The sequence below is a fragment of the Desmodus rotundus genome, chromosome 10 (assembly GCF_022682495.2).
Source record: "Desmodus rotundus isolate HL8 chromosome 10, HLdesRot8A.1, whole genome shotgun sequence".
NCBI lineage: Eukaryota > Metazoa > Chordata > Mammalia > Chiroptera > Phyllostomidae > Desmodus > Desmodus rotundus.
The window spans coordinates 76,721,568-76,747,736 of record NC_071396.1 but is presented as its reverse complement, the minus strand read 5'-3'; the positions used below and the strand labels follow the sequence as shown (position 1 = coordinate 76,747,736).

At 42.2% G+C, this 26,169-nt stretch overlaps 1 protein-coding gene across 1 annotated transcript in view; it reads right to left on the bottom strand.

Moving 5' to 3' along the window:
- The window catches only part of LAMA3 (laminin subunit alpha 3), a 240,097-nt gene that overhangs the window by 146,258 nt on the left and 67,670 nt on the right, over window positions 1-26,169 (bottom strand). Inside the window, exons 7-12 of the mRNA XM_053912463.2 lie at window positions 23,531-23,646; window positions 20,695-20,813; window positions 12,420-12,510; window positions 10,039-10,170; window positions 8,629-8,691; window positions 795-929 (exon numbers count right to left, since the gene is read on the bottom strand). Coding sequence (XP_053768438.1) covers window positions 795-929; window positions 8,629-8,691; window positions 10,039-10,170; window positions 12,420-12,510; window positions 20,695-20,813; window positions 23,531-23,646 — 656 coding nt within the window. The remainder of the gene's footprint in view (window positions 1-794; window positions 930-8,628; window positions 8,692-10,038; window positions 10,171-12,419; window positions 12,511-20,694; window positions 20,814-23,530; window positions 23,647-26,169) is intronic.

The following is a 26,169-nucleotide window of genomic DNA, read 5'->3' as shown; positions in this document are numbered from 1 at the left end:
TAGGAAAGTAAGGCAGAGGCTGCCTTCTTGGGCTTGTCGAGTATTTCTGCAGCTGTGCCTGTCTGGCTTCCTGGGCAGATGGGTTAGCACCTGATTGTTTATAGCAAGTACCTGTCTGTGTATTATACCTGCAGAGGTGTTAAGTTCCTGCCCTGAGCCCTGATTGATAATCTTTTCTTCCTCCTTCCCTTTCCAACATCAACCACTGGGGCAAGAACAGTGGCAGGCAGTGAGAGGGAGGCAAAGGAGAAGGACTTTGGCAAATTGACTCATACATTTGCGCATTCACCCACCATTTACAGCACACCTATTACACTCTACAGACTGGTCCAGATGCCTCCTACTCCCGTCCTCTGTCCCCTTCAGCCACTCTTACCAGGACTGGTATCAGGACACACAATGGTGGGGAGGGAGGAGTTTGTGAATTTGTGTATGCTATTCTCCTTCCCTGGAATGCCCTGTCTCCTCCCCTTCTTTACCTATCAGGTTCTAAAGTACTGCTCAGATACCACCTTCTCTCCAGAGCCAGGATTTGCATGCACACAGGCAGCTGATGCCAAAGCCCACGTGTTTGACAATGAGAGAGGAGGTAGGGGCAGGCCAAATAATGAAAAACAGGAGAGAGGTGACATGATCCAAGGGGCAGGACAGTCCCATATAATGCACATATCTAAACAAGGGCTTATTTATTAAACTTCCGGCCACACAGCTGTGCCAGAAACAGCCTCTGCATCTCCTTAGGAGGAAATTTCTCTTTGGGGACTGATGATCACCATGCTGCATTGCCCACTTACCTTGGCAAATAGGGAATGAGTAGAAACCCGAGCGACAGGCATCACACTGAGGGCCCTCAACCCCAGGGCGGCACAAGCATCTTCCATGGTCATCACATATTTCAGGGAGAACTCCTTCCAAGTTACAATCACACCCTGTGAAGGAGAAGAGACTTTTAGGGGGTCTCCCCAGTCCCTTGTCAGTTTCTCCCTTCCCCCAGGTTTCCATCATGAAAACACAGATTATGGTATGTCAATGGCTTATAGACATCCTTAACCCTGAAGACTACATCTTAAAGGGAAATAAAACAAATATTCAGGAAAAGTCAGAGATGCCACTAAGAGACATCCAGGGTGAGCATTAGTTTGCAAAACATCTCTTGAACAGTCTTAACATCTACTCTTATGAAAACATTTCCCCTTACCCCAAATCTGAGCTTTATAGAGCAAAACTTCAATTTAATAGATTCTCATCTAATGACACTCTTCTCGTTAAATTTTTATTTATTGATTTTCAGAAAGAGAGAGAAATATCCATTTGTTGTTCTGCTTATTCATGCATTCATTGGTTGATTCTTGTATGTGCCCTGACCGGGGATCGAACCCACAACCTTTATCGAGATGATGCTCTAACCAACTGAGCTACCTGGCCAGGGCCTAATGACAATCTTGAATTAAACATATTTCTACCTCCCATTTTTTAGAAAATAAACAAACGTAAATTCAGCTCAGTCACGTGCCATACGTGGCTTGTGGGGGATTCACCCAGATTGTGTCCCTTAACCCTCCAGGCATGAGCCTGTCCAGCAAGTCAGGACACTTTCAAGCCCACAAACAAGTGCTTTCCCACCTCAAGACCTTCCTCTGCCTGGAATGCCTTTCCCTGGTTCTTTCTCAGTTCAAAGTCAACCCCAACCAATCTGTACAAGCAGGCTCCCTGCTTTCTCTCCTATTCTCTCCCTTAGCTCTTTGTCTTTCGTAACACTTTAATTACTGAGATCACTATGGGCCTCATGACTTGCTTTGACCAGCGGAATGAAGTGAACATGCTGGTGTAGGATTTCTGAGCCCGGTCAAAACGGTCTTTGTGATTTCCATTCCACCCTCTGGGATCCCTGAGACAGCCATGTGAAGGACCCAGTCTAGCCTCCTCGAGGAGAAAGGCCATGTGGGAGAGATGCCCAGCTGTCCCCAGCAGACCCGCCAGCAAGTCCAGCAGAAAGACTACCCAGCTAGCCCCACATTGTGAGAAGTAACTCTTATCATTTTGAGCCACTAAGTTTTGGGGTGACCTGTTCCACAGCGATAGGTAAGTGAAACACCTCTAGGACTGAACACTTAGTGAGGGGTCACCTCAGGGCTGCCGGTGCCATCATACAATATTTCTCAATAAATAAATATTTCTCAAAAAGACAGACTCTTGCTTGACTTCTTTATAAATGGATAAAAAAACATGAAGTCAAGCAAGAGCTCTGTAAGATAGGTAAGCATTTTATAGCTGAGAAAAAAAGATGCTCAGAAAGGTTAAGTAACTTTCTCAAGGTCACACAGCCAGAAAAGCAGGGTCACGATTTGAACACAGGTGTTTCAGACTCTCAAGCCCATGCTAAAATTACAAGATGATAACTGATTTTAAAAGCTACATTCTAGGTGTGTCCTAGATTAGTTTACATATTCAAACCAGTCTCACATTTAAACCATCTACATTTCTATCAAAAGCTTTAGCATCTAATCTGCAACTAATCTTCCTTATGGTCCCATAAGGAAGATCCTGAAATACTCAAAGATTTGACTGGGTTCAATCACCCTCGTTATCAAGGAAGGGAGGTCTCATGCATTTTGAAAAGATTTTCTAAAAAGATTAAAATAATAGGTCATTTAAAAAGTTTAGTCAAATCCCACTCTTTCTGCGTTGCCCTAAACCCTTAACCTTTCAGATAAAAGATTAATTAGAAAGCTGTGGAATTATTTTCTATAAAAAAAATAATTAAGAAAAAGGATCAGGGTAACCAGAACACCTTTACAGTCTTTGCAAAACCTCTGCCTTGTTCATACTTCAATCGGGCAGTGACCTAATCTGACCAAAAGAGCACTGGCCATGTGCAAGGGCCCATCCATCACAAGAGAAGCCTTGGCACCCAGGCTGACGTGAGCAGCGCCCTGACCGCTTGCCATACTGCCATCCAAGGTCCCAAAGCCCTAGCCCTGTCGGTACAGACGCTGCAGAGAAAGGGAAAGTGTTACTGTCACATGCAGTCCTGGCACTAACCAGGCATTAAAATTCAGTAAGAAACTTGAACTTCACGTTGTCACTGAAGTCCAAGGAATCCTGACTTACAATCATTTGTAAATGGAAAGAAAACATCTGGTACCTATGCATTTAAAATATTCTGCTTCTAAAATTCCACTTTTCAACAATCCCTCTTCCTTATCTAGAGAGCAGCCCCACACAGTGCCAGAGCCAGAACCTCTGCGGTCTGTCACCTTCCCCTTACCACCAAGTCACAGTGATTACCCCTCAGGAAAGTCCCTGGAATGCTGCTCTCCTTCCAGACCCTTCCCTCAGACCTGGACTATTTGCCAGCCTCCTCACAAGGCTGGCTGGCTCCTGTCTTGCCCCTTCCCATTCACTGTCCATCCTGGTGTCAAGAGTGACCTTTCTTCTCATATCATTTTCCCAGTTAAAATCCTCAAAGGTGACCCAATGTCTTCAGGACACAATCCAAAGTCTTTGACGTGTATGACACAATAGACCCTTCAAAACCTTCCAGACTGCTGGCAGCCCAAGTGGCACCTTTGTGCAAACTAGAACAGGTGTCCCTTCCTCAAGGCGCTTTCCTGGCACTTGTGGTTGAATTGTCATAAATGTACACGTCCACAATGCCCTCAGTGGACGCGGTGCCCCCTCAGATGAGGTGCAGGCGTGTACTGTAACCTGCACATCTGCGCCTGGGGCCCACTCTGATCGTTTCCTAATCCTCTCCTCTCCCTACCCCTTGATTCGCTTCTTCCCCTTCCCCATGATTCAGTCCCAGTGACCCACCTTCCACCTCCTCTCCTGTTCCCATGCCTTCTCTCAGCTGCCCCTCTCCCTGGCTCAGATGCCTCCTCCTCCTGCTCTAGGGAAGCCCTTCCAGAACCTCTACATTCCTTCCTTCCTTCCTTCCCTCCTTCCTTCCTTTCCTTTTCCCCTCCCTCCCTCCCTTTCTTCCTTCCTTTTGTCCTTCCATCATGCCTGCTGTAAGGGACTGTAAGGATGTCACTCTTGTATGTTCCCACGGCTTCATGTTCTCGCCTGGTCGTGGTATTAACTTCTGCTGCCATAACTATTACCTGTGAGTCTCCTGCAGGACTGGAGCTTCCAGGGTGCAGGGACTGTGCAGCAGGCAGGACTGTGCCTTGTCAGTACCAAGTCAGTGCCTAGTACAGAACAGGCACTTCATAAAAGTTTAGTGAATGAAGAACATGCTAAATATTCAAGACTAGAATTCTTTTCAGTAAACACCATTCCTTGAATTCTATGTTATTGGCACCTACACAGAGCTTCAAAACTGAGATACCAGAATTTGTGTGCCCCTCTCTAAGCCTTACCTGGCAGGTCTCCACGTCAACAGTGACTGCCCCACCCCGCCAGGCAGATAAAGTGCCCACCCCGGGGAGGAACAAAGCCAGGAAAGCATCCCCAGTGGCCATCTCCCCAGCCTCGGAGTTGTCATCCTTAGTCCCAACCACACTGACTTCAAAACTTCGGCAACTGTGAGTAGCTCCAAACAAAATGATTGGGGGGATCAAACCCTTTTCATGATATTTGTCGAAAAACCTCCTGGACATTCTTCAGGCCAAATGGGCCGCTTTAGAGAATCATCCTTAGATCGTATGTCTCCTAAAGTAAGCACCTGGAGTCTGTCTGCAGTTCTTGATTGTGCTTTTCGCGGCTCTTCACTTGAACTTGGAGGAATGAAATGTGCGTGCCCCTGTAGGCTGGCGTCCCTCTAGAGTGTATGTTTTGCATATGCTGTCAGGTTCAAAAGGAGCCCTGAAAGATGTGTCTTGATACATTGTGATATGATACACTGGCTTCCTAAACATAAATCTTAAGTGGGTATAACTAATCACTTGGACCCGGAAAGTCCTAATAATATTCGGAGTCATGAAATACAGTGAAAAACCCACAAACAGTCTGATCCGTAATATTGTTCTGTTCTTCTGCTTCAAAGCATCAGTGTCTGAAATTGGTCGTATGGATTTTCTAGAGTAGCGGTTGCCCACCATTGCCTAGGTATGGGACCCCAAGCCCAGAGATTCTGATATAATCCCAGGATCTGAAAACTGTGGTCTGAATGCCAAATCCACCCCTGTTTTAGTAAATAAAGTTTTATTGGAACACAGCCAACCAAGTTCATTCATTTACATATTATCTGTAGTTGCTTGTACAACAGCAAAGTTGAGTATTGCAACTTTGTCCACAAAGCTGAAAATATTTACTGCCAGAACCTTTACAGGAAAGTTTTCCAACCCCTAAATGGGAATGTTTACCAACTAGAGGAGTGGTTCTTAACCAGAGACATATACCAGCATCATCTGCAAAACTTGCTGAAAATATAATCCTGGGCTTCAGCCGTGGAAATCCAGATTTAGATCTGGGTGATGCACAGGAGTTTATATCTTGTAAAAGCAAGGGTTTCTAAAGCACAGCCCTGTTTAAGAACCACTGAATTAGAAGACATGAATGCACCCATGGACCTAAAGGAATTAAAATTCTCAGGTGGAAGGGCGCTCGGCATTATCCAGTACTGTGCATCTTCTGGCTGCTGCGATGTGTGTGCTTCCAGTGTTCCCTGCCAGGAGTTAGGCCCCGAACTGGGTGTTTTTAAAATGCATTAGTAAAAGACCAAATTGAAATGAGTATCTGTATGTTCAAACCCCCAAATAAATCTAACTGCGCTAATTAAACTTCTTTTCCTCGAGGCTGTGTTCTAAGGCTTCTCCAATATTTTGTAACAGACGTCTGAACTTCTCTTCAAGTTCAATTAAGTTTCTTTTCCTGAAGTCACTACCAGTCTACTTGGGGAGAAAAAAAAGAACTGGACAACAAAGGGATTACTGTAAGCAGACAGTAAGTGGGAGATCTGACACAGTCTTGTGGCAGACGACCAGAGACCTGTGTTGTAATCAAAGCTCAAAAGCCGAGTTCCGTCTCGTCAATTAATGAACACTTAATGAAGCACTTGCTTATGCCCCACTCTGGGCAGGACACTGTGGTAGGTCCTGTGAGGATGAGAAACCAAGTCAAGCAGAGCTGCTGTCCCCAGGCAACCAAGGGTCTGACAAAAACTTAAGACAATACGTACCCCACATAATAACACAAGGCGCTGTGGTTTGATCGGGCACAGGTAGAGTAGAAGTAGGAAACAGCACAGGAAGGTAAACCAGGTCGCTTTACACCTGATCTCCCGTGAGCCCTGTGTACCGCCCCCCAATCCTATGACATTCTCCAGTCCAATTCAGTCCCCCACCGTTCAGGATGACTTTTTCATTCCTTCTCTCTCCTCAACTCCAAGTCCTCCTCCCCATCCTCACTTTCTGCCTCTGACCTTGATTCTTGTTGCACAGAGAAAAAGGAGCAGCCAGAAGAGAGTGCCCACAAGCCCCCGTGACCTCATCCGCCTGCCTCTCCTCTAGCCTGTGCACATCGCCTTCTCTTCTACAGCCTTTCGGGCTTCAGTAAACAGCAACATCTTCCTTGTTTGCCCCGCCCAGCGTCCTGTCGTTCTCTCGTATCCCACTTCTGGTCCAGCAATCCCCTGGCACGTCCCGTTGGCTCTATCTCCAGATTAAATGCACAATTTGTCCACTTCTTGTCACCCCCCTGAGACCTCCTGGGCCTGAGCCACCATCATCTCTGCCTCATGGATTATCTCAGTAGCTTCCCCTGACGTCTCCCTGCTCATCCTCTCCCCCTGTGAGTGGTGTCCAACACAGTAGCCACGAAGGTCCTTATGCAATGTCACTTCTCAGTGCAAACCTCTCCATGGCTCCCGTCTCCTGCAGAGGAGAAGGTTAAGCCTCTGCAGTGGCTGACAAGGGCCTACCATCTGGTCCCTGGAGCTGCCCCCTTACCCATCTCCTCTTTGCTCACTCAGCCTTCATACATCTGGTCTCCCTTTTGTTCAGTGAACACCCCCAGTGTGTCCTGGACCCAGTGGCTTTCTTTGCACTTGCTCTCTCCTGTGTCTGGACAATTCCTCCCAGACACCTGCAGAGCTCACCCCCACCCACTCAGGATCCTGATTATTATCTTTTCATTGAGGCCTTCTGTATTTCAATTGACAAACCTCACATTCCCTAACCTATATGCTTCATTTTTTCCACAACACGCATGACCAAGGCTGCCTCTAGCTCATACTCTGAGCTACCATATTGGTGCAGAACCTGAACTCCTCTACCAAGGAGATCTCTCCAGAGGCCATCTTCTTGTCTGGTCACAAGTGCCCCTTCTCTGCCCACCTAGACCCCGGACACACCCGAAGGAGCAGCACATGTGCTGTCACACACCGGTCATTGCCTGCACACCAGAGAGGGAGCATCTGGACACCCTGGGGGACGAGAAGCGATGTCAGTGGGTGACTCAGATGGTCACGGGCTGTGTGCATGCATTGTTGGTGTGGGTGTGCCCTTCTGAGTGTGTGCATCCTTGTGTGTGCTGTTGTGGGGTTTAGGCAGGAAACTTCCCACAGCTCCAGAATCTAACCTAAAGGCCTACAATATTCCCATATGGGCTAATTTATACCTGCAATGTGAATGACTCTCCCATAAAAGTAGTGACCTTGTATAGGACACAGCCCCAAGTATCATAATCCAGCATATTAGAGATTTTATTTGTTTAGTGGTTTGTATACTGTATGTTATTGTATGAGTTCCCCAACTGGAATATAAGCTCTAAGAGAGCTGGGAATGCTAACCCCCCACAGCCAGAATGTCATTGTGCATATAATCTGCGATCGTAAAATACTTGCAGAATGGGAAATTTGGTAGGGGTGGCACCTCTGCCACTCTCTGCCCAGGGGAGTTTTCAGGCTGCAGGAGGACCTCAGCCTTCCTGCAGGCCAAGCTGGGCCACAGAGTTAATGCCCCAGAGGCAGCCCTCCACCAGTGAGAGGTAATTGAAATTATTCCTTCAGTCCAGAAAACACTGAGTAAATTCTATGTGCAGAGGGATGGGACTCCAGGTGCTACAGTAGGACCTTGCCTGCTAATGTGTCTGTATAACAGCTTCTTTTACTCCCTGACTCACTCCCTTATTCAGGGTCCCCCAACTCTGGACCATGCACCACTACGGGTCTGTGGCCTGTTAGAAACTGGGCCACACAGCAGCAGCTGAGCTTGAATGTAATGCGCTCAAATCATCCAGAAACCATCCCCCACCCCTGATCTGTGGACAAATTGTCTTTCGTGAAACCAGTCCCTGGTGACAAAAAGGTTGGGCACTTCTGCTTACTGGTATTTCCTGGGATGGCCTCCAAACACGCTGCTGGCTGTCCTTTCTCAGGGCTTCTTTATGGGGAACCCAAAGAAGACAGTGAGCACTGACTGCGACTGAAGGTGTTGAGCCAGCTGCGGGTTGGTAGCCCAAGCTCTGCTTCATTTTCTTAATCAGTGGTGCCTTGCGAAAGACAGACTGGTACAGAAAACGATGGGGGGAAGTGTGAGGGGCTCAAATAGGAGACACTTCAAGACAGCTTGCCATTCTTCCTGAACTTGGACATGGCAGTGTGCGCAGGAAGTAGAATAGGAAATAGGAAACTAGGGGGCATAATGTCCTTATTGAAATTCAGTAAAAAGAGAGGTTACTTACCTCTTATATCTCCAGCTATTGGACCTTCTGGACTTGGAGTAGAAATAGGAAAAATGGGAATTCCTAGAAAAATAGTTTATTAAAAAATTCAGAGGATTAAGGAGACAGTAAAATAAAATATTAAATTGAACTAATTAGGAAAAGCCCTCTCTAATTTAGTGAAAAGTAGCTTGTGGAGACTAACTTAAAGAAAGACAATATTGCTACATTTAAAATGCATCTAGTAATTGAAACCAGACTGGTCAGACATTCTTATTTGCATATTAACAAACAGAAATAGATATTTTGCGCTCACAATAGCCAACTCCCAGGTTAAGCAGGATGGCTTGACTTCTTTAACAACTTTATTGGTTTTTAGTGTAAAGTTGAGACTAGCTTTTTAAAAGCATTTTCTTTCAAGATTCCCCCCACCCCCAAATTTTGTTTACACCATAACATTACTTCAGGTTTCATTTTTCCACTAAAAAGGCAAATACAGTTTCTGTTCAACCTCTATCCAACAATTGCAGATTCTAAGTTGATTAAGTCCTGATTTGGTGTTGCTGTGTTCTGGCTTAAAACTGGTTCCTTTAAACATCAGATGATCATATAATTTATTCTTCATGCCAGGACACTTGGCAGTGAAAGTGGTGCTAGTTTAATAATTACCCTGGGACAGTTGTGAGCTGGACCCATAGCCACCGAGTCATAGGCGACCTGCCCCCTCACCCCCACAGCTCAATGTGCTCTTCCTGTGAGTGCAGGCTCATGAGTGCCAGAGCCTGGGGATGGGTGAGAGCTCCTGCAACCCTGGGGCCCTTGTCCTAACACCAGACTGCAGTTGCTATCTTGTGGCCGAATGACCAGACCGTGGCTCTAACCACAATTTGCATAGTCGATTTCATAGATGCTCCTGCTTCGTGTTCTACGGTATTTGTAACAGATGCATATTTTTCTCTCCAAGATGCTGAGATGTTCAATGAGCAAGTGGTGTACATGGGTGAGGTGGGGGCCTGTGATAACATGGCCTACTGTACCTTGGGAAAGAGGAAACACATCCTCCTGGTCACCCAAAACATGACATGCACTATATGTATGCAAATGAACATCTAGCAGCCATGACATCAATTCCAGGTTCGTGAAGGAAAATCACAGACGTGGATTACTGAGGTGAAATTGCCAACACTTGACCCTTTGGACCCAATGAGATGGCAATGTCTATGGTACAACCTAACACTTTGGGCATAAAGAAGACTACAAAAAATACTTGTACAATTTTGTGTTCCAAACTTTTAAAAATGCTTTCATGTAAATACAACCTACCTGGCCCCATTTGTACCTCTCCACCACCTGCCATGTCCTCGGCTATAAATGCACAAAGCCCAACCATGCGCCAAGAAGGGGGGTCTTTACTTTTGCAGTGGTACTTACTCACGCAAAAAGGGAAATTATAGTACCCCACAGCACACTTCTCACAGTTGTCTCCGTGGAAATTTGGCTTGCAGGTACAGCGGCCTGAGCCCTGCTCACAGTCATCCGCATGTTCAGGGTTACAGCTGCAGGCTTAGAGAAATTTCAATTTTCAAAGATCAGTCTGCTGCACTTAATAAAGCAAACATGTCCCGATACTTCTCAGGCAATGTTTAATACTTCATCATCAGTCTAGAGTCATTCTTGAGAGGGTACATCCTGTTTTCCACTTCATACATAGTTCCCATTGGCTGAATCCCATGGCCCTCAGAGATGAGCTTTAATGAGCATCCACCTGAGATGTTCTCGAGACTGTAGTTGATTATACTGAGTTCTCCCAGCTCATCAGGAAGAGGGAAAGCCTGCGTCAACTACAATCAGAGGGGCTGGTGGCTGTGTGCTGTAGCAGCTGGCAGGGCTGCTGGGCACAGCCTCTCCTGCCCATGAGCCAACGGTGACGTCCACATCATGGTCATCATCACACAGCTGTGGCGTGAACTTGTGTGGGATGCCTAGACGCGGGTATATAATCTGCAGACAGCAGAGCAAGATTGTGCCCATATTCCAAATGTTAGATTCAAGCGATGGGGCTTACTGAAGGCAGTTGTTACAACCAGCACAATTATTAGGTTTGCATTTCAGAGGGACATCCTTGGGCTATAAGAGGATTGATAAACCCCTCACTTGGGAGCTTCCCTTGACCTGGCAAATCCTTACCTTGGGCAGCAGACATACTGTCATAGCCCAGCTAGGTACATGGCCCATGAGGAACCGGGAGACTGGAGAAGCTGTGAACAGCCAAGGACCCTCCAGCTCCCTTGCCTCAGCCCAGCTTCTCCTGGTGCCCTTTGCTTAATTTGTTTAGGATTTTTGTGTCCTGTGGATTCTTTATGCTAAGCCTCTAATATCTGCCTGAGACCACTTTGATAACAAAAAAACCCTAGAAAAGTGATGGAAAATTGAGGTTCCTAACAAGGTCTGACTGCATTCACAGTGTCTGTCTTCCTTTGCCAATGCCTATTTTCTGTGGGCGCAAGAAAATGATGGACATACTACTTCGCAGGATGATGTGGAAGAGGGAAGGAAAACAGGAACACGCTTAACAACTTAATGTCCTAGAGAGAGACAGAGCAGAGTTCACACACACAATACTTCGGCTTGGATGCCCTCAAATCTTAATGATACGATGAATGAATTTGGGAAACACTGGGCACAGAGGCCAGCTTCAGGACTGGAGTTTTTTCTGACCATGGCAGCCAGAGAACAGTGGAGGCCAGAAAGCAGGAAAGAACCCAATAGGATACACATGCAGAACAAAGTCCATAATCAGACCTCTGACTGATAATCCACAGGAAAGAACCAGCGGCATTTTTCTATACAATGGATCAGCGATAGCATGGTGACTCCAGACAGAAGTAAACTATTTTCTGGATCCACCAGTTAGGGGTTTTGTTACCTGGGCCAAAATTTGTAACTACTCAGACCCTTTGGTTTCCCCGTTTCTAAAAATGAGAATAACAATACAGTGTCCTAAACTTATTGTGAGAACTAAATAAAACATTGTGAAAGTATTTAGGCAGGGCCTTGCATATAGCAAATGCTTGATAAATCGTAGCTATTTAAAATATTGGGACTATTATTAAATCCTTGTAAAATCTTTACTATGTTGATTTGATGTTACTCCTGAAAAATTTTTGAGATTATCAGAGACCACAGACACATGTCACAACAACAGGAAACGGAGGGACTGACATTTGTTGCAGGCCTAGTGTGTGGCAGGCCCAATGCTTAGTGTTTTCCCAGGGGCTTTTGGGGGCATTTCATTTAATCTCAGGGAGTATATTACCATTTCTTTTTTTTTAATTAATTAATTTATTTTTATTCAGTTACAATTGTGTGCATTTTCTCCCCATCCCTCCACCCCAACCCAGCCAGTCCCACCTCCCTCCACCTCTACCCTCCCCCTTGATTTTGTCCTTGTGTCCTTTATAGTAGCTCCTATAGACCCCTCTCCCCACTATCCCCTCCCCACTTCCCTGTGGCTATTGTTACAATGTTCTTAATTTCAATGTCTCTGGTTATATTTTGTTCCCTTTTTTCTTTTGTTGATTATGTTCCAGTTAAAGGTGAGATCAAAGAGTATATTACCATTTCTACTTATATATATGAAATCTGAGGCTTAGAGAGATGATGTAACTGCCTGAGGTCACACAGTAAGGAGTGAACCAAAAATATGAAGAAAGAGGGAAAGACAGGAACTACTAACTGACGGGATCTAGCCTGCTGACCTCCCTGAAGCAGCACACACAGTGTGAGACACAGTAGGTTGGTGTGAAACTTACGGATGCAGCCATGGGGGGCATCGACTGGAACGCCATGAGGGCGATAAAAACCCTTAGCACACTTTTCACAGTTTATACCAGCCGTGTTATGCTAGAGAGAAACAAAAAAATTTAGAGGTATAGTACTGAAGAAGTCTTTATTCTGTGCTATTCATCCAGGGAAATAATTCTGTTGTATACACCTGTAATTTCAGTCACGCACACACACACACACACAGAGTATTGATCTTGACCTTTGGTCTGCAAGACTTACCACAGGATACTGGTTTACATTTTGCTCTGGAATTTTTTTCTCATTGGAAGAGGAAATGAGAGTAAGTACCATGACCTGGAAAGCCCAGGTTTCCGCCCATCACAGAATTTGCTTGATGAAGTACCTGGTCCTTGAGTGAGAAAAAAAGCTCAAGAGGACCACTTTTCATAGCTTTTCCAGAAGCAATGATGGGTAATAAATCACCCTTAGTTTTACCCAAGGAATAAAAGGTCATGTGTGTATTTTTACCATCTCTGCTTTTGGAAGAAATCACATATACTCTTTTTTTGCCATTCTAATTTTATCTGTACTTTAGTCATGAAACCATTTCTTACACATTTCTGTTACATGAATGGAAAATGTAGGCATGAGGCTCATACACAGAGCTCATTTTAAAGTATAATACTAGGCAGCTTTTTATATTTCATGATTACTCCTTATAATTGCCACAAATCAAATTACCCAACATGCACCACCAGTTTCCAAGAACCGTACACCATGGATCCAGCTCAATTCTGCCTCTCGCTCTCTAATTTGGAAAGTTAGGAGGACAGTGTTCTTTCATTAATGAAAGGAAAGGCAATTGGAAGTCAAAAGAACAAATATAACACACTTGGACCCGAAAAGAGTCTGCATAGAATCACAGAGGGGAGAACAAAGATGCTTTCTGTATCCTCTCCCCCTTTTTAGATGATTTTATTAATTACAGATTTTATTTATTACCACTCCTTGTCCTGTGGGTGAAAATCTGAATTCACTTTAACATTGAAGTCTAAAACCACACTGGCCACTTCTCTGACTTAACATTTACATGCATAAACATTTTGGGCAAATAAGAAACAGCTGTAGTCCACCCTTCTTCCCATCAAATGCCAATGAACCTCTCTGCTGCTTGCCACTGTGACTTATAATAGACAGAGAACATCAGGTTAACCTTGGCTCCCCAATTTTTTCCCAGCGGCATAGGAAATGAAAAGTTCTCTGAAGTGGGCAGCCCAGGCTCGCCCCTCTTACACAAAGCTTGGTCAGTGAAGCACCTGCCACAGAGAAGTTACATTTTTAAGACACAAACAACAGCAACAAGTGACCAAAAGAAAACAAAAAATCACCCCGAAGATGGAATAATGCCTGTAGTTTGCCTTCAGATCTCAGGTCATTGTCCAGAACACACACGAAACCCTGAAGGTGACGATGCACCCTTCATCTATGGACACCCAAGGTCATGGTTGGACCGAGATCAGATTGACACCTAAAGACAGTGGCTCCCTAGTTTCTATATGGGAGGCAATGAAGAAGCAATCTCATTGGGAGGGGTGGGTTCTTGAATTTACATTTACATGACATTAAACAAGATGGGAAAACCTCAGCCGCCCAAGTTCATGAGTAGGATGGGCACTAACAGGATCTATGCCAGAGATGAGCCTGCCACCACACTTAACCCCTCCTTTGGCACCTGCTGGAGAAGCTAGGAGTGCTCACCTAGAAACCCAGCCCTGCTCTGATCGTTCTTGGGTCTTAATTCCTCTAAGCAAAACTTTTCCAAGGTGCTTTGCAATCTTCAGGCTAAAACCCATCTCCCTGTCTTCCTCTCAATTCCTTGACCACACCCACAGCACTGTAGCTGACTTCCATTTCTGTGGACCTCAAGCACGTGGGAAGTGTGCTCGTACACTTGTCCACACACTCCTAAAAAGCCCCAGTCTGGTTTTCCTTCCTAAGGCCAGCACGAGCTGGCCTCTGCTACCTCCCTGACTTGTCTACCCCTGCCCATTCCTCTCTGGTGACACAGGGCCCCTTGCTCCCTCTCAGGGCCTTTGCCCTGCACCCTCTCTGCCTGGAGCACTCTCTCCCAGACATGTGCCTTGCTCATTCTCTTGCTTCTTTCAGGTCTTCACTCAAACACCAAATCCCAGGGAACTGGCCACCCTATTTAAAATGTCACATACCCCAAGGCAATACTTAAAACAGTAAACCCAAGAACTTAAATCAAATCAATTCCACATGACAACATGGTCATCTCTGGTAAGTGACTGCCCTGCAGAATAATAATCTGGCTCGCTCTCATGCTGGCTGCCTGACCACTTAAAAGTCTCCAGGCCAAGCCTGCCTGTGATGTTCCCACTGCTTGTTACCAGCCAGAGATGATGGCAGATAATTCATCATTTGTCCATTACTAGCACCACATAGAAAAGGTGGAAGACAGCCAGGCTAACTGGTGCTATTGGCTGAATGTCTGTGACCCCCAACCCCCCAATTCATATACTGAAACCCAATCCCTGATGTGATGGTATTTGAAGATGGGGTGTTTGGGAGGTAATCAGGTCATGAGGGTGGGGCCTCCTGGTAGGACGAGTGCCCTTATGAGAAGAGAGAATTTCTCCTCCGTATGAAGGATACAACTAGAGGGCAGTCATCTGCACACCAAAACGTGGGCCCTCACCGAACACTGGACCTGCCAGCACCTGGATTTGGACTTCCCAGCCTCCAGAACTGTGAGAAATAACTGTTTATTATTTAATCCACCCACACTATGGTATATTTATTCAAGCAGCCTGACCTGACCAAGACAGATGGGTTTCTGGTAGGCAGCTGCTGCGGGATACATGTTCTACCAGCAAATTCAAACTTCATTTTGAAGCATCAGCTTGAGCTCACCCAGCCAACTGGCCCTGCTGTAGCAGCACTCTCCTCCCTCGCTGGTCAAGACTCCCCATGTCCCTGTGCATACGGAGTAAGATAAGGGGACATTTTTTCTGAAAATGAAGAGCCAACTGTCCCAACATCATATATGTAATGTCCAGCTTTCTCTTCCATTAAAAATGCCAACTTTACTGTAAACCAAATTTTAACATCTGCAAGAATATGTTTCTACATCCTCTATTAGTTTATTGAACTATTTACTCCTGCATGGGGTCCATACTCAGTACAGATCCATGGTATGTTTTGATATCCCTAAAGACAAATTTCCTCCATAATTATTCACCTATTCTCACATACTATTTTATCAATAACAATTTGAGAGTCAGTCCGTCAATCTTCATTGAAAATGTGCCATTGGATTGTCAATCTTTTGTTGAGGATTTTAGCATCTATGTTCATCAGAGATACTGGCCTGTAGTTTTCTTTCTTTGTTGTGTCTTTACCTGGTTTTGGAATTAGGATGACACTGGCCTCATGAAAAAAAGAGTTTGGGAGCCTTCCCTCTTCTTGAACTTTTTGGGATAGATTGAGAAGGTTAGGAGTTAGTTCTTTAAATGTTTGGTAAAATTCGCCTGTGAAGCCAGGGCTTTTGTGTGCTGGGAGTTTTTTGATTACTACTTCAATTTCAATAGTTGTTATTGGTCTATTCAGGATTTCTGTCTCTTCTTGATTCAGTTTTGGAAGACTGTATGTTTCCAGAAATTTGTCTGTTTCACCCAGGTTGTCCAATCTCTTAGCATATAGCTGTTCATAGTAATTTCTTACAATCCTTTGTATTTCTGTGGTATCAGTTGTAGCTTCACTTTCATTTCTGATTTTATTTATTTGGGTCCTCTTTTTTTCTTAATGAGTCTGGTTGGAAGTTTGTCAATTCCGTTTACCTTTTCAAAGAACCAACTCCTAAATTCATTGATCTTTTGAATTGATTCTTTAAGTCTCTATGTGATTTAATTCTGCTCTGATCTTGATTATTTCCTTCCCTCTACTCACTCTGGGCTTTGTTTGTTGTTGTTTCTCTAGTTCTTGTAGATGTAGGGTTAGGTTGTTCATTAATAAATCAACAAAAAACAAGTGCTGGCAAGGATGTGGAGAAAAGGGGACCCTAGTGCACTGTTGGTGACAATGCAGACTGGTGCAGCCACTGTGGAAAACAGTATGGACTTTCCTCGAAAAACTAAAAAAGGAACTGCTTTTTGACCCAGCGATTCCACTGCTAGGAATATACTCTAAGAATCCTGAAACAGCAACTCAAAAGAACTTATGCACCCCAATGTTCATAGCAGCACAATTTATAATAGCCTTCTTTTTCCCTGACCAGTGCAGCTGGGAGTTGATTGATTTTGTTGATCTTTACAAAAGGCCAGCTTTTGATTTTGTTAAGTTTCTTTATTGTTTGCATGTTTTCTCTTTTGTTGAATTATGCTCTTATCTTCACCATTTTCTTCCTTCTACTTACTTTGGATTTATTTTGCTCTTCTTTTACTAGCTTCTTAAGGTAGGACTTTGAGTCATTGACTTTAGACTTTGTATTCTAACATAAATATTTAAAGCTGTCAATTTCCCTTTAAGTTGCTTTAGCTGCAACCCACAAATTTTGATGTGTTGTGTTTTTATTATTACTTAATTTAAAATCTTTCTTTATTTCCCTTGAGATTCCTTCTTTGATAAGGATTATTTAGAAGTGTGTTGCTTCAAATGCCAGAGTTTTCCTAGTGATCTATCTCAGTAAACTATTATCATAAAATTGTCTATTTTTGCTTTTAATTTTGTCTAATTTTGCTGTATGCATTTTAAACCTCTGTTATTATGATTGCAATGTTTCCCTGATGAATTGATCCTTTAATTGTGATGAAATACCTCTATTTATGTCTATTAATGCTTTTTTGTACTAAAATCTATTCTATTTGACAATAATATTGCCACTATATCCTTCTACTTTTTATTATTTATTGAAAACATTTCTCCACTCATTTACTTTCAACCTATCTATGTCTATATATTTAAAATGCACCTCTTATATGCAGAATATACTAACTTGACTCTTCCTTTCTTATCCATTCTGATAACTTCTGCTTTCAAATTAGAGTGTTTAGTTCATTAACATTTAATCTATGTATGGATACGATTGGAAATAGGTCTGTCATTTTTTAATTTATTTTCTATTTTCTCCATTTTGTGTGTGTGTGTATGTGTATTTCATCCTTCTGTTCCTTCTTTCCTCCCTTATTTGGATTATTTGTGTATTTTTAAAAACTAAACTACATTTAAATTTACCCATTGGCCTTTTAGCTATGCCTCTTTGCATTATTTTTGTTAGTTAATTGCTTTAAGGATTACAATGTACATCCATAACTTCTCACAGTCTGATTAGGGTTAACATTGTAGCACTGCATGAACAGTGTAGAAACTTCATAGTTTTATATGTCCTTCTTGTTATTTATACTATAGTTTCATATATATATATATATAAAATATCTACACACATTATAAATCCCACAATATAATGTCACAATTTTTAGTTTAAGAATCCCTAAATATTTTTTTAACTTTTAAATTACTTCTTGATATTTACCTAGACATTTATGATCTAATACTCTTCATTTCTTCCTGAGGATCTGATTTTCCATCTGGTATCATAGATCTTTAACTTAAAAAACTTGTTTTAGCATTTCTGGCTTTATTTTATTGATGAAACTTTTTTTTTTGGTTTTCATTCTTGAAGGATATTTTTGCTAAATACAAAATTCTGAGTCTACAATTTTTTTCTTTTAGCACTTTAAAGATATTGCTCCACTATCTTGCAGCCTTCACAGTTTCTAATGAGATGTCCACAAACATCGTTAGGTGGTGTTTTTCTGCCTACTTTCGAGATTTTCACTTTGTCTTTGGTTTTTAGCAGTTTGACTGTTAGGCCCAGAGATGATTTTCTTTGTATTTATCCACCTTTGAGTTCACTAAGTCTCTTAAGTAATAACCAATTACAGAATTTAAGGAATTTCCTGCCATTGTATCTTCTTCCTTTTCTTTTTCCCCTTCATTCTCTCTCCTCTATTCTGGGACTCCACTTACATGTGTTAGACCCATTGCTATAATCTCTGCTCATTTTTTTAAGTCTTTTTCTTTCTCTTTGTCAGACTGGATAATTTCTATTGATCTATCTTCAGATTTGCTGACTCTTCTATTTTCTTCATCTTGCTATTGGACCTATAAAGTGAATTTTTAATTTAATATATTGTATATTTTAGTTCTGGATTTTCATTTGGTTCCTTTCATCATTTTTATTTCTCTGCTGATATTTATTGTCTCTTAATTGTGAACATGTTTTAATTACATGTGTGAGTACAGTTATAACAGCAGCTCTAAAATCCTTAACTGTTAACATCAACATCGGGGTTATCTCAGGATTGATTGATTTTCAGGTCTTTACTGATTTCTCTTCTCATGAGAATAAGTCACGTTTTTTGGTTCTTCAAATGTCAGTAAATTTTGAATTGTATTCTGGACATTATAAATATCGTATTGTAGAGACTCTGGATTCTGTAATATTTCTCTAAAGAATATTTCATTTTGTTTTGAGACAATTGATTTTACTTAAACTGCAAACTCTGACTCTAGAGTGGTAACTCAAATCTCAAATAAATTATTTTAGTCCTAGCTGAAATCCATCCTGTGTATGGATAGATCAGGGGTCAGTCATAAACTTGAAAAGAATTTATACACCGATTTAGGAATTTACTCTCAATTTCTTTTTCCCTGGACTCTCCACTCACTTTCCAAAAGTTGTGATTGTCCCAAGCTCTGCCCTCTTGTTCTCCAAGCCCTATTTCTGAAGAAATTTTAGCTAAACCACATGGCACCAACTTTGACCTGCCTGCTGGCTAAAAGTTTAAAAAAAAAAAAAAAGTAACTCCCCCTAGGCTGATCTCTTTCATCCAGTGGCATCTCTTTTCCAGTATCTTCCTGCTTATGTTTATTCCCCAGTGCCTTCAGATCATTGTTTTGGAAAGGGGGTCTATTTTGTTTTTTATTTTTGTATTTTGTCTATAGTCTGTAGTTGTTTTCAGGGCGGTTTGGGTCCTATTGGAGCTACTAAACTATAACAGAAGCAAAGCTCTCTCCTTGCTCTTTGATTATGAATACAACATAAATGTTAATTATTCTTAAATTTAAAAATGGCTAAATGATATATTTTATGTTCTGTATATGTATATATACATATATATACCTAACTTAAATAAAGACATTTTAAAATTAAATTGGAAAAAAACACAATGAACCTAAACAGAACTTTAATAATTCACATACAAAAGAAAAATGCTTTTGCAGAACCATTATGAAAAAGACTAGATTGATGTTTTTCTGGAACAGCAAAGGACAAAACATAATATCATTGCGAGAAGGAAAAGGAGGAACAATGTATTTTAAAGACACATTGAAGGGGCTTGACCCTTCATCTGCAGAAAACATTCCACCTACATATCTTAGTCCAAAGCCTCTGCAGTTTTAATTTGCATACAAATTACCTGAGGCTCTTATAGTGCACAGCTGTAAAAAGATCCTTGGATCTTTCACTTATACATGAAACTATGTGACCTATATTTTACTTGTATTTTAATTATCTGCAAAGACAGAGGATATAAAGTGTGTAGAGTGAGAGACAGGTGGAGAATGGTGGGCCTCTCTAAGCATGTGTGGCCCTGGTTCAATATACATGGCAGCTCATAAAGAGAGTACCTCTTTAACAAAACATCACTCTAAAAGCACACAAGCCTGAGTGACAATTTGGACCATTTTCATGGACATTATACCCTCTTCAGCCATATTCTCCTCGTGGCTAATTTCCGGTGAACCCAACTGTCCTATATAAAAGATGAAAAATCAGTGTTTGATATTTGGTATCAATGGCAGACATCATTAATTAATCCTGATGTACTTTCTCTGTGACTCTAGATTCAAAATCTGTCTGAACACTGGGTTTAGGGTCAGCACTGAGGTTGGCACTTATTTTTCCTCCAATTTTAGAGCTTTATTCCCCGAGATGGATAGCAGTCAGGATGACAGCCAGGAATTCTCCTCTCTATTTAGGCAAAGACTTAAATGAAGAGCCTAATCAACAGAGTATGGGCAAACATGCATCAGTCCATTTTCCCTTCAATCCCTGAATTACATCCAGCTAACAATTTTGTGTACAAAAGTGGAGAAATGACTTCAGAAAATGCTTTCAATTCCTTATAACCTTCTTGACATCTTTTTTTGGAGTAGGGCTTAATGAATGTCTATTTCCTACTGTGACGCATCTATTTGACTTAAATAGTACCTTACCTGACAATTAATGCATACCCCTCCACCTGCATAGATGCCTTGGGTATTCAAGCTTGCATGCTGCTTCTCAACTTCCGCATCGTAGAAACAGTCGATGGCGTGGCCATGGCAGTTGCATGCTGAAAAGGGCATTCTAAATTAATATTGCTTCATGACTGCAGGACACTCAGTAAACTCCCCCAGAGAATATTACTGCTTAATGAGCTACAATAAAATCCCTTTTGGAGCACCAGGGACACTCTCAGTGGAAAATTTTAGGGACTTTGACATAAAGTTCAATCTATAAATATATGCAATTTGTAGCTTCTTTCTTTGATATTAAGTGGGAGAGGTTTCTCTTTCAACAAAATAAAAGATATGTAATTACAACAAATTAAGTTATCATGCACAAAGAGAACATCACTATCACTACTAATACAACTATTAACAGGAATAATTGAGTTCCTAGTACACTGTAAAAAGTGCTTTACATGCAATTTCTCAATTAGTGCGATAACTCTCTAAGGCAGGTACTATTATTCCCTAAGCCAGCTGTGGAGGCTGGGGCTTAGAGATGTTAAGGGATGTGCCTCCAGGTGCACAGCTCACAAATAAGAGAGGTGGAATCCTGACTTGTCTTTGTTTGACCCCAAAGCCTATTCTCTAAGCCCATATTCTAAGCCTTTCATCTCAGCACTATTTATAATAGCAATAAATTGGAAATAATCTTAATGTTCAATTATAGAGAAATGGCTAAGCAAGTAATAGTATTATTGCTTGACTTTCTGTTCCAAAAAGTCAAGAACTGCTTGAGTTTTGTTTACAATAGAGCACATTCTCTGGAACACAGTGGGAACTCAACAAACACTTTTTGGATACACTTAAATCCACAGGATGACAATATTATGTGCCATCAAAAAGGATGTCAGAGGGTTTTTAATAATATGGGAAAATATCTAAAAATATCAAGTGAAAAATATAGGATATAAAATTGTATAATACCCTATTGAATATTTAAAGTGTGAGAAAACACTAAACTACCTAAAAGATATTAATAGTGGTTCTCCTTGGGTAGAAGAATGATTGGAGATTTTCCTTTCTTAAAATAATTTTTAAGTTTTCTACAAGTAATGTATAATAGTTTCAAAGTTAGAAAATCTAATTTAAAACCCATTTAGGGTTTTCATCATTGCCAAGATGAAAAAGATCTACCATGAGTAGAGTTCTTATTCCCTTTTACACAAAATATCTGTTCATTACATTCTGTCTAGATCAACTTTTCCAAGTCTTTCCAGCAATCTGTATGTTTTAATCAAGTTCCCAAGTAAATCTATTAAGAAAGAAGATTGAGTTAGACTTTCAAGTTATCCTGTTCCTAAAAGGCTGAGCACTTTCTTATTTTCATTTCCTCAGTTGTACCTTGATTTAAAAAGGAAAAAGTTCAAGGCATTTATGTTTACTGCCACAGTTATTTCTTAACAAGTCTGTTTATTCTGACTTTAACTGGTTCAAATGGAATTTAGAAAGTACCTGACAAATAGATCTTAATTCCACATGCTGTTTCTGTAACTTTTAACCATTCAGACAAGTGTGAAAATATTAAAAGGAAGTTAGTTAATACTTTTCATGTGTACAAGAGTATGTCATTCTCTGAAATTCAGTTTCATTAGTTTGAAAAACTAACCAAATTGTTAATGTTGGAGTTCATGTGATAACACTCATTCAATCCAAGTGTCCTAAACCAGGCTCACCCCCTGATTATCACCTTTCCCTCTTTCTAGTCCCATCATCTGGGGGCGAGGAATGGGGATGTTACTGAGAAAGTCATTCTTCACTTGACCATAAAGTGAGACTGGCCATCAGGGGAACATCCCTGGACTGGAGATGCACCCGAGCGCCCCCCCAGGGAGCATCAGCGCCTTCCAACGGCATTAGCATCTGTCAACACGCTCTTGGAGCTCTTCGCCAGAAATGCCTTTTGAGTAACTTTGCTGATCATAGGGATCATCACTTTTATTTCTTAATAGTTACAAAAATATTTGGCCCAAAACTGTAAAGTACAGATTCTTTCTTACCCACCTAGTTCTACAAACCCAGATCCAAACACCTTTTGGTCATTTCAAAAAAAGTAAATCCATCTTGAATCCATATACTAAGGATATTCAGGGGCAAAAAGGACATGGTCTCTAAAACCAGTAACTAAAAGTTATAAAAATGTTTTCAGCAATTGGAATAAATATGTGGCTTCCTAAGAAGAGCAGTTTAAAAGAAATGCTCAGTTGGCTGTCATAGGGCTTGTTTGTTAAAATAACAGTTTCCTTACTTTACATTGCACCCATAATTAAAAGCAGCCTCTCATCTTTTTTCCTTCCTTCTCTGATCCCTTCCATCTGCACCTGCCTCCATCCTACTACAGCACCCCTCCCACCACTCCCCGCTCAATGCTTCCAGCTCTCTGCTTAGCCACCAATCTCACCTTCTCTAGACCTCGGTCCTCAAAATAGTTAGGATTCCGATCCAGTATCACATCCCAATGAATGATAAGGATCTGGCATTTAATGTTGGCTGCATCATATTTTAGACAGGTGAAAAGAGAGGCCAACTTATGTTAAAGTGCTCAGCCCAATCCTTGTGTATAGTGATTGTTCTTCTCATATTTATATCTGAATTTACAGTGGGGCACTTATACCCCTAGTCTGTGAGACATTCATTACAATAGAAAGACCCGTGTCCCTAAGATTGACATTATCCCACTCTCTTCACAAGGAGGGAAAAATACAGCATCTGTCGTCGGGTAGAAATGGGAGGAAACGTTGGGAGGGGCCTCATTTCCCAGTGCCCCTCCCCCAGTGCTCACCTTCACACTCATTGCTCTGCTCCCACGTGGCAGGCTGCCAGCGCCTCTGATTGTACCCAGCACAGCAGCGATCACAGGTCTCCCCACAGGTGTGGTGTTGGCATTCACACCGAAACCTGGGCAAGAGGTGAGGCGATCGAGGTTACTGGAAGGTTTTCATTAAGATCAATTGTTCCTGTATGAAAAACTGACCGTCACCATGGTCACCCATGGTACCACATACAGAGTAGTTATGAGAACAAAGCACTTTGCATAAATTATTTCAAGTCTTCCCTCCCATCCTACTTACTATCTCTGTTTTACAGATGTTGACATTAAGATTCAGAGATATTGAAACACTTGCCGAAGGTCAATCCGTGATAAATGAGAGCCAGATTTCAAACCTGCTTGTCTGACTCCGAATCCCAGCTCTTTCCTCACTGCCATATGATAGCCCAGTAAACCGACACATTAGCAACCAGGGCTGAGTTTACTGAGATGTGCGGAGTGTCACCTCTTCACAACGATCTGGAGTCGCCCTGGGAGAAAGGTCTACTCAGATACCTTGCTCTCAACCTGGGGCCATTCACAGACATTCACTGCGGTCAAGGGATAATTACCAACAAGATCTCGGAGGACCCGTCCCAGAGCCCGAGCTAGCTACAATACACCGTTTCATCCTAGGGACCAAAGCTGAGATTGCTCAACAAGGCACGGGGGTAAAAGTCTTTAAAAACCTACCTTCAAAAATTTATATATCTGCCTTAAAGCTTTTTAAAATTACAGTGAAATTGTTGTAGCTGTGGCATGGGATTAGAACTCCAAGCTCTGAGCTCCCACTCATCTGAGCTTGAAAGAGGATTCACAAGAAGTATAAGAAAAAAGAAAATTGCATCAAATATCTTATTCTTTTTTGGTAAAGCACAGTGCTTTAAGTGTGATCCAGTTAAATGGTATACACATATATGTAAATAAATAAGTGAATTTAATAAATAATATAAAGAGGAATAAAGGGGAAAAAAAGCTCCTGGCTGTGCCTGTGGGGAGTCCCTCAATTCCACAGTGGGGAGGTGGGAAGGCAAATACACGCCGAACAGAAGGTGTCATCCCTCTCCCTGCTCAGCTGCCTGAGAAAGCAAATGGACATCAATTTAACTGCAGCAAAGGACAGCTGGAGTCCAAATGGGATTTTGTGAGAGATGATTTCAGTTCATTGCCAATAACACCTTTGCATAAACTGGACTAAAAGAATTATTTAGGGAGGATAGCTTGAAGAATGTACAGTCCAACTGCTCTTACAGGGAGATGAAAATTGAGCATAGCAAAAAAAAAAAAGCTGGGTACTTGTCTGAATCATATTGGCACACCCAAATAATTACTTGTTCTGAGTTTAGCATAGAAAACTGATCCTTGCACCTACTGTAAGGACTTTCTTAAAGGCACTGACCAGGGAATCCTCTTCCTGATGACCACTCCGCCCCGTCCCCTGGGAAATGTCTTACCTCGTTCTGACGTCAACGGTCATGTTTCTCCTGAGCAACTCGTTACTTTTTAGATTGTGATCACAGCGAAATATGAAACTGAGCAGTTTTCTCTTTTCCATTGGATTTCTAGGGAGCTCAGAATCGATTATGTGATCGATCCCCATTTCCATGCATCAATGTCAGCATGGTATGCACGCTTACTTAAAGCCCCCTTCTGCCAGTTCTTCTTATTTATTTAGTTAGTTAGTTAATTAGTTATTATTGTTGTTCAGTTACAGTTGTCTGCATTTTCTCCCCACCCATCCACCCCACCCCAGCCAAACCCACCTCCCTCCCCACCTCTACCCTCCCCCTTGGTTTTGTCCATGTGTCCTTTACAGTAGTTCCTGAAAACCCCTCTCCCCACTGTCCCTTCCCCCCTCCCCTCTGGCTATTGTTAGATTGTTCTTAACTTCAATGTCTCTGGTTATATTTTGTTTGCTTTTTCTTTTGTTGATTATGTTCCAGTTAAAGGTGAGATCATATGGTATTTGTCCCTCACCGCCTGGCTTATTTCACTTAGCATAATGCTCTCCAGTTCCATCCATGCTGTGGCAAAGGGTAGAAGCTCCTTCTTTCTCTCTGCTGTGTAGAATTCCACTGTGTAAATGTACCATAGTTTTTTGATCCACTCATTTGCTGATGGGCACTTAGGTTGCTTCCAGCACTTGGCTATTGTAAATTGTGCTGCTATGAACATTGGGGTGCACAGGTTCTTTTGGATTGGTGTTTCAGGGTTCTTAGGGTATAATCCCAGCAGCGGAACTGCTGAGTCAAAGGGCAATTCCATTTTTAGTTTTCTAAGGAAATTCCATACTGTTTTCCACAGTTCTGCCAGTTCTTCTTGATTAGCAACTAACTTTTCTGATCGTCCAGCCTTGGCTTCCTTCATTAAGTCACTGAATCCCGTTAAATATAAGATGTTTTTCCTATTCATGGATGTGGAATTTGGCAGCATTTGTGCAAGCCAGCCGGTTGGTTGAAGCAAACCAGCATGTAGGAGGAGGCGAGGCAGTTGTGCTGGTGTCGACAGGTGGCAAATTGAACCTCTCACCGAGGCATGGAGAGATGGCCTCTCTGCTCACAAGCACCAGGTATGCGACTCCTCCGGGTCTGCAGAGTCAACAGGGCTTGGCA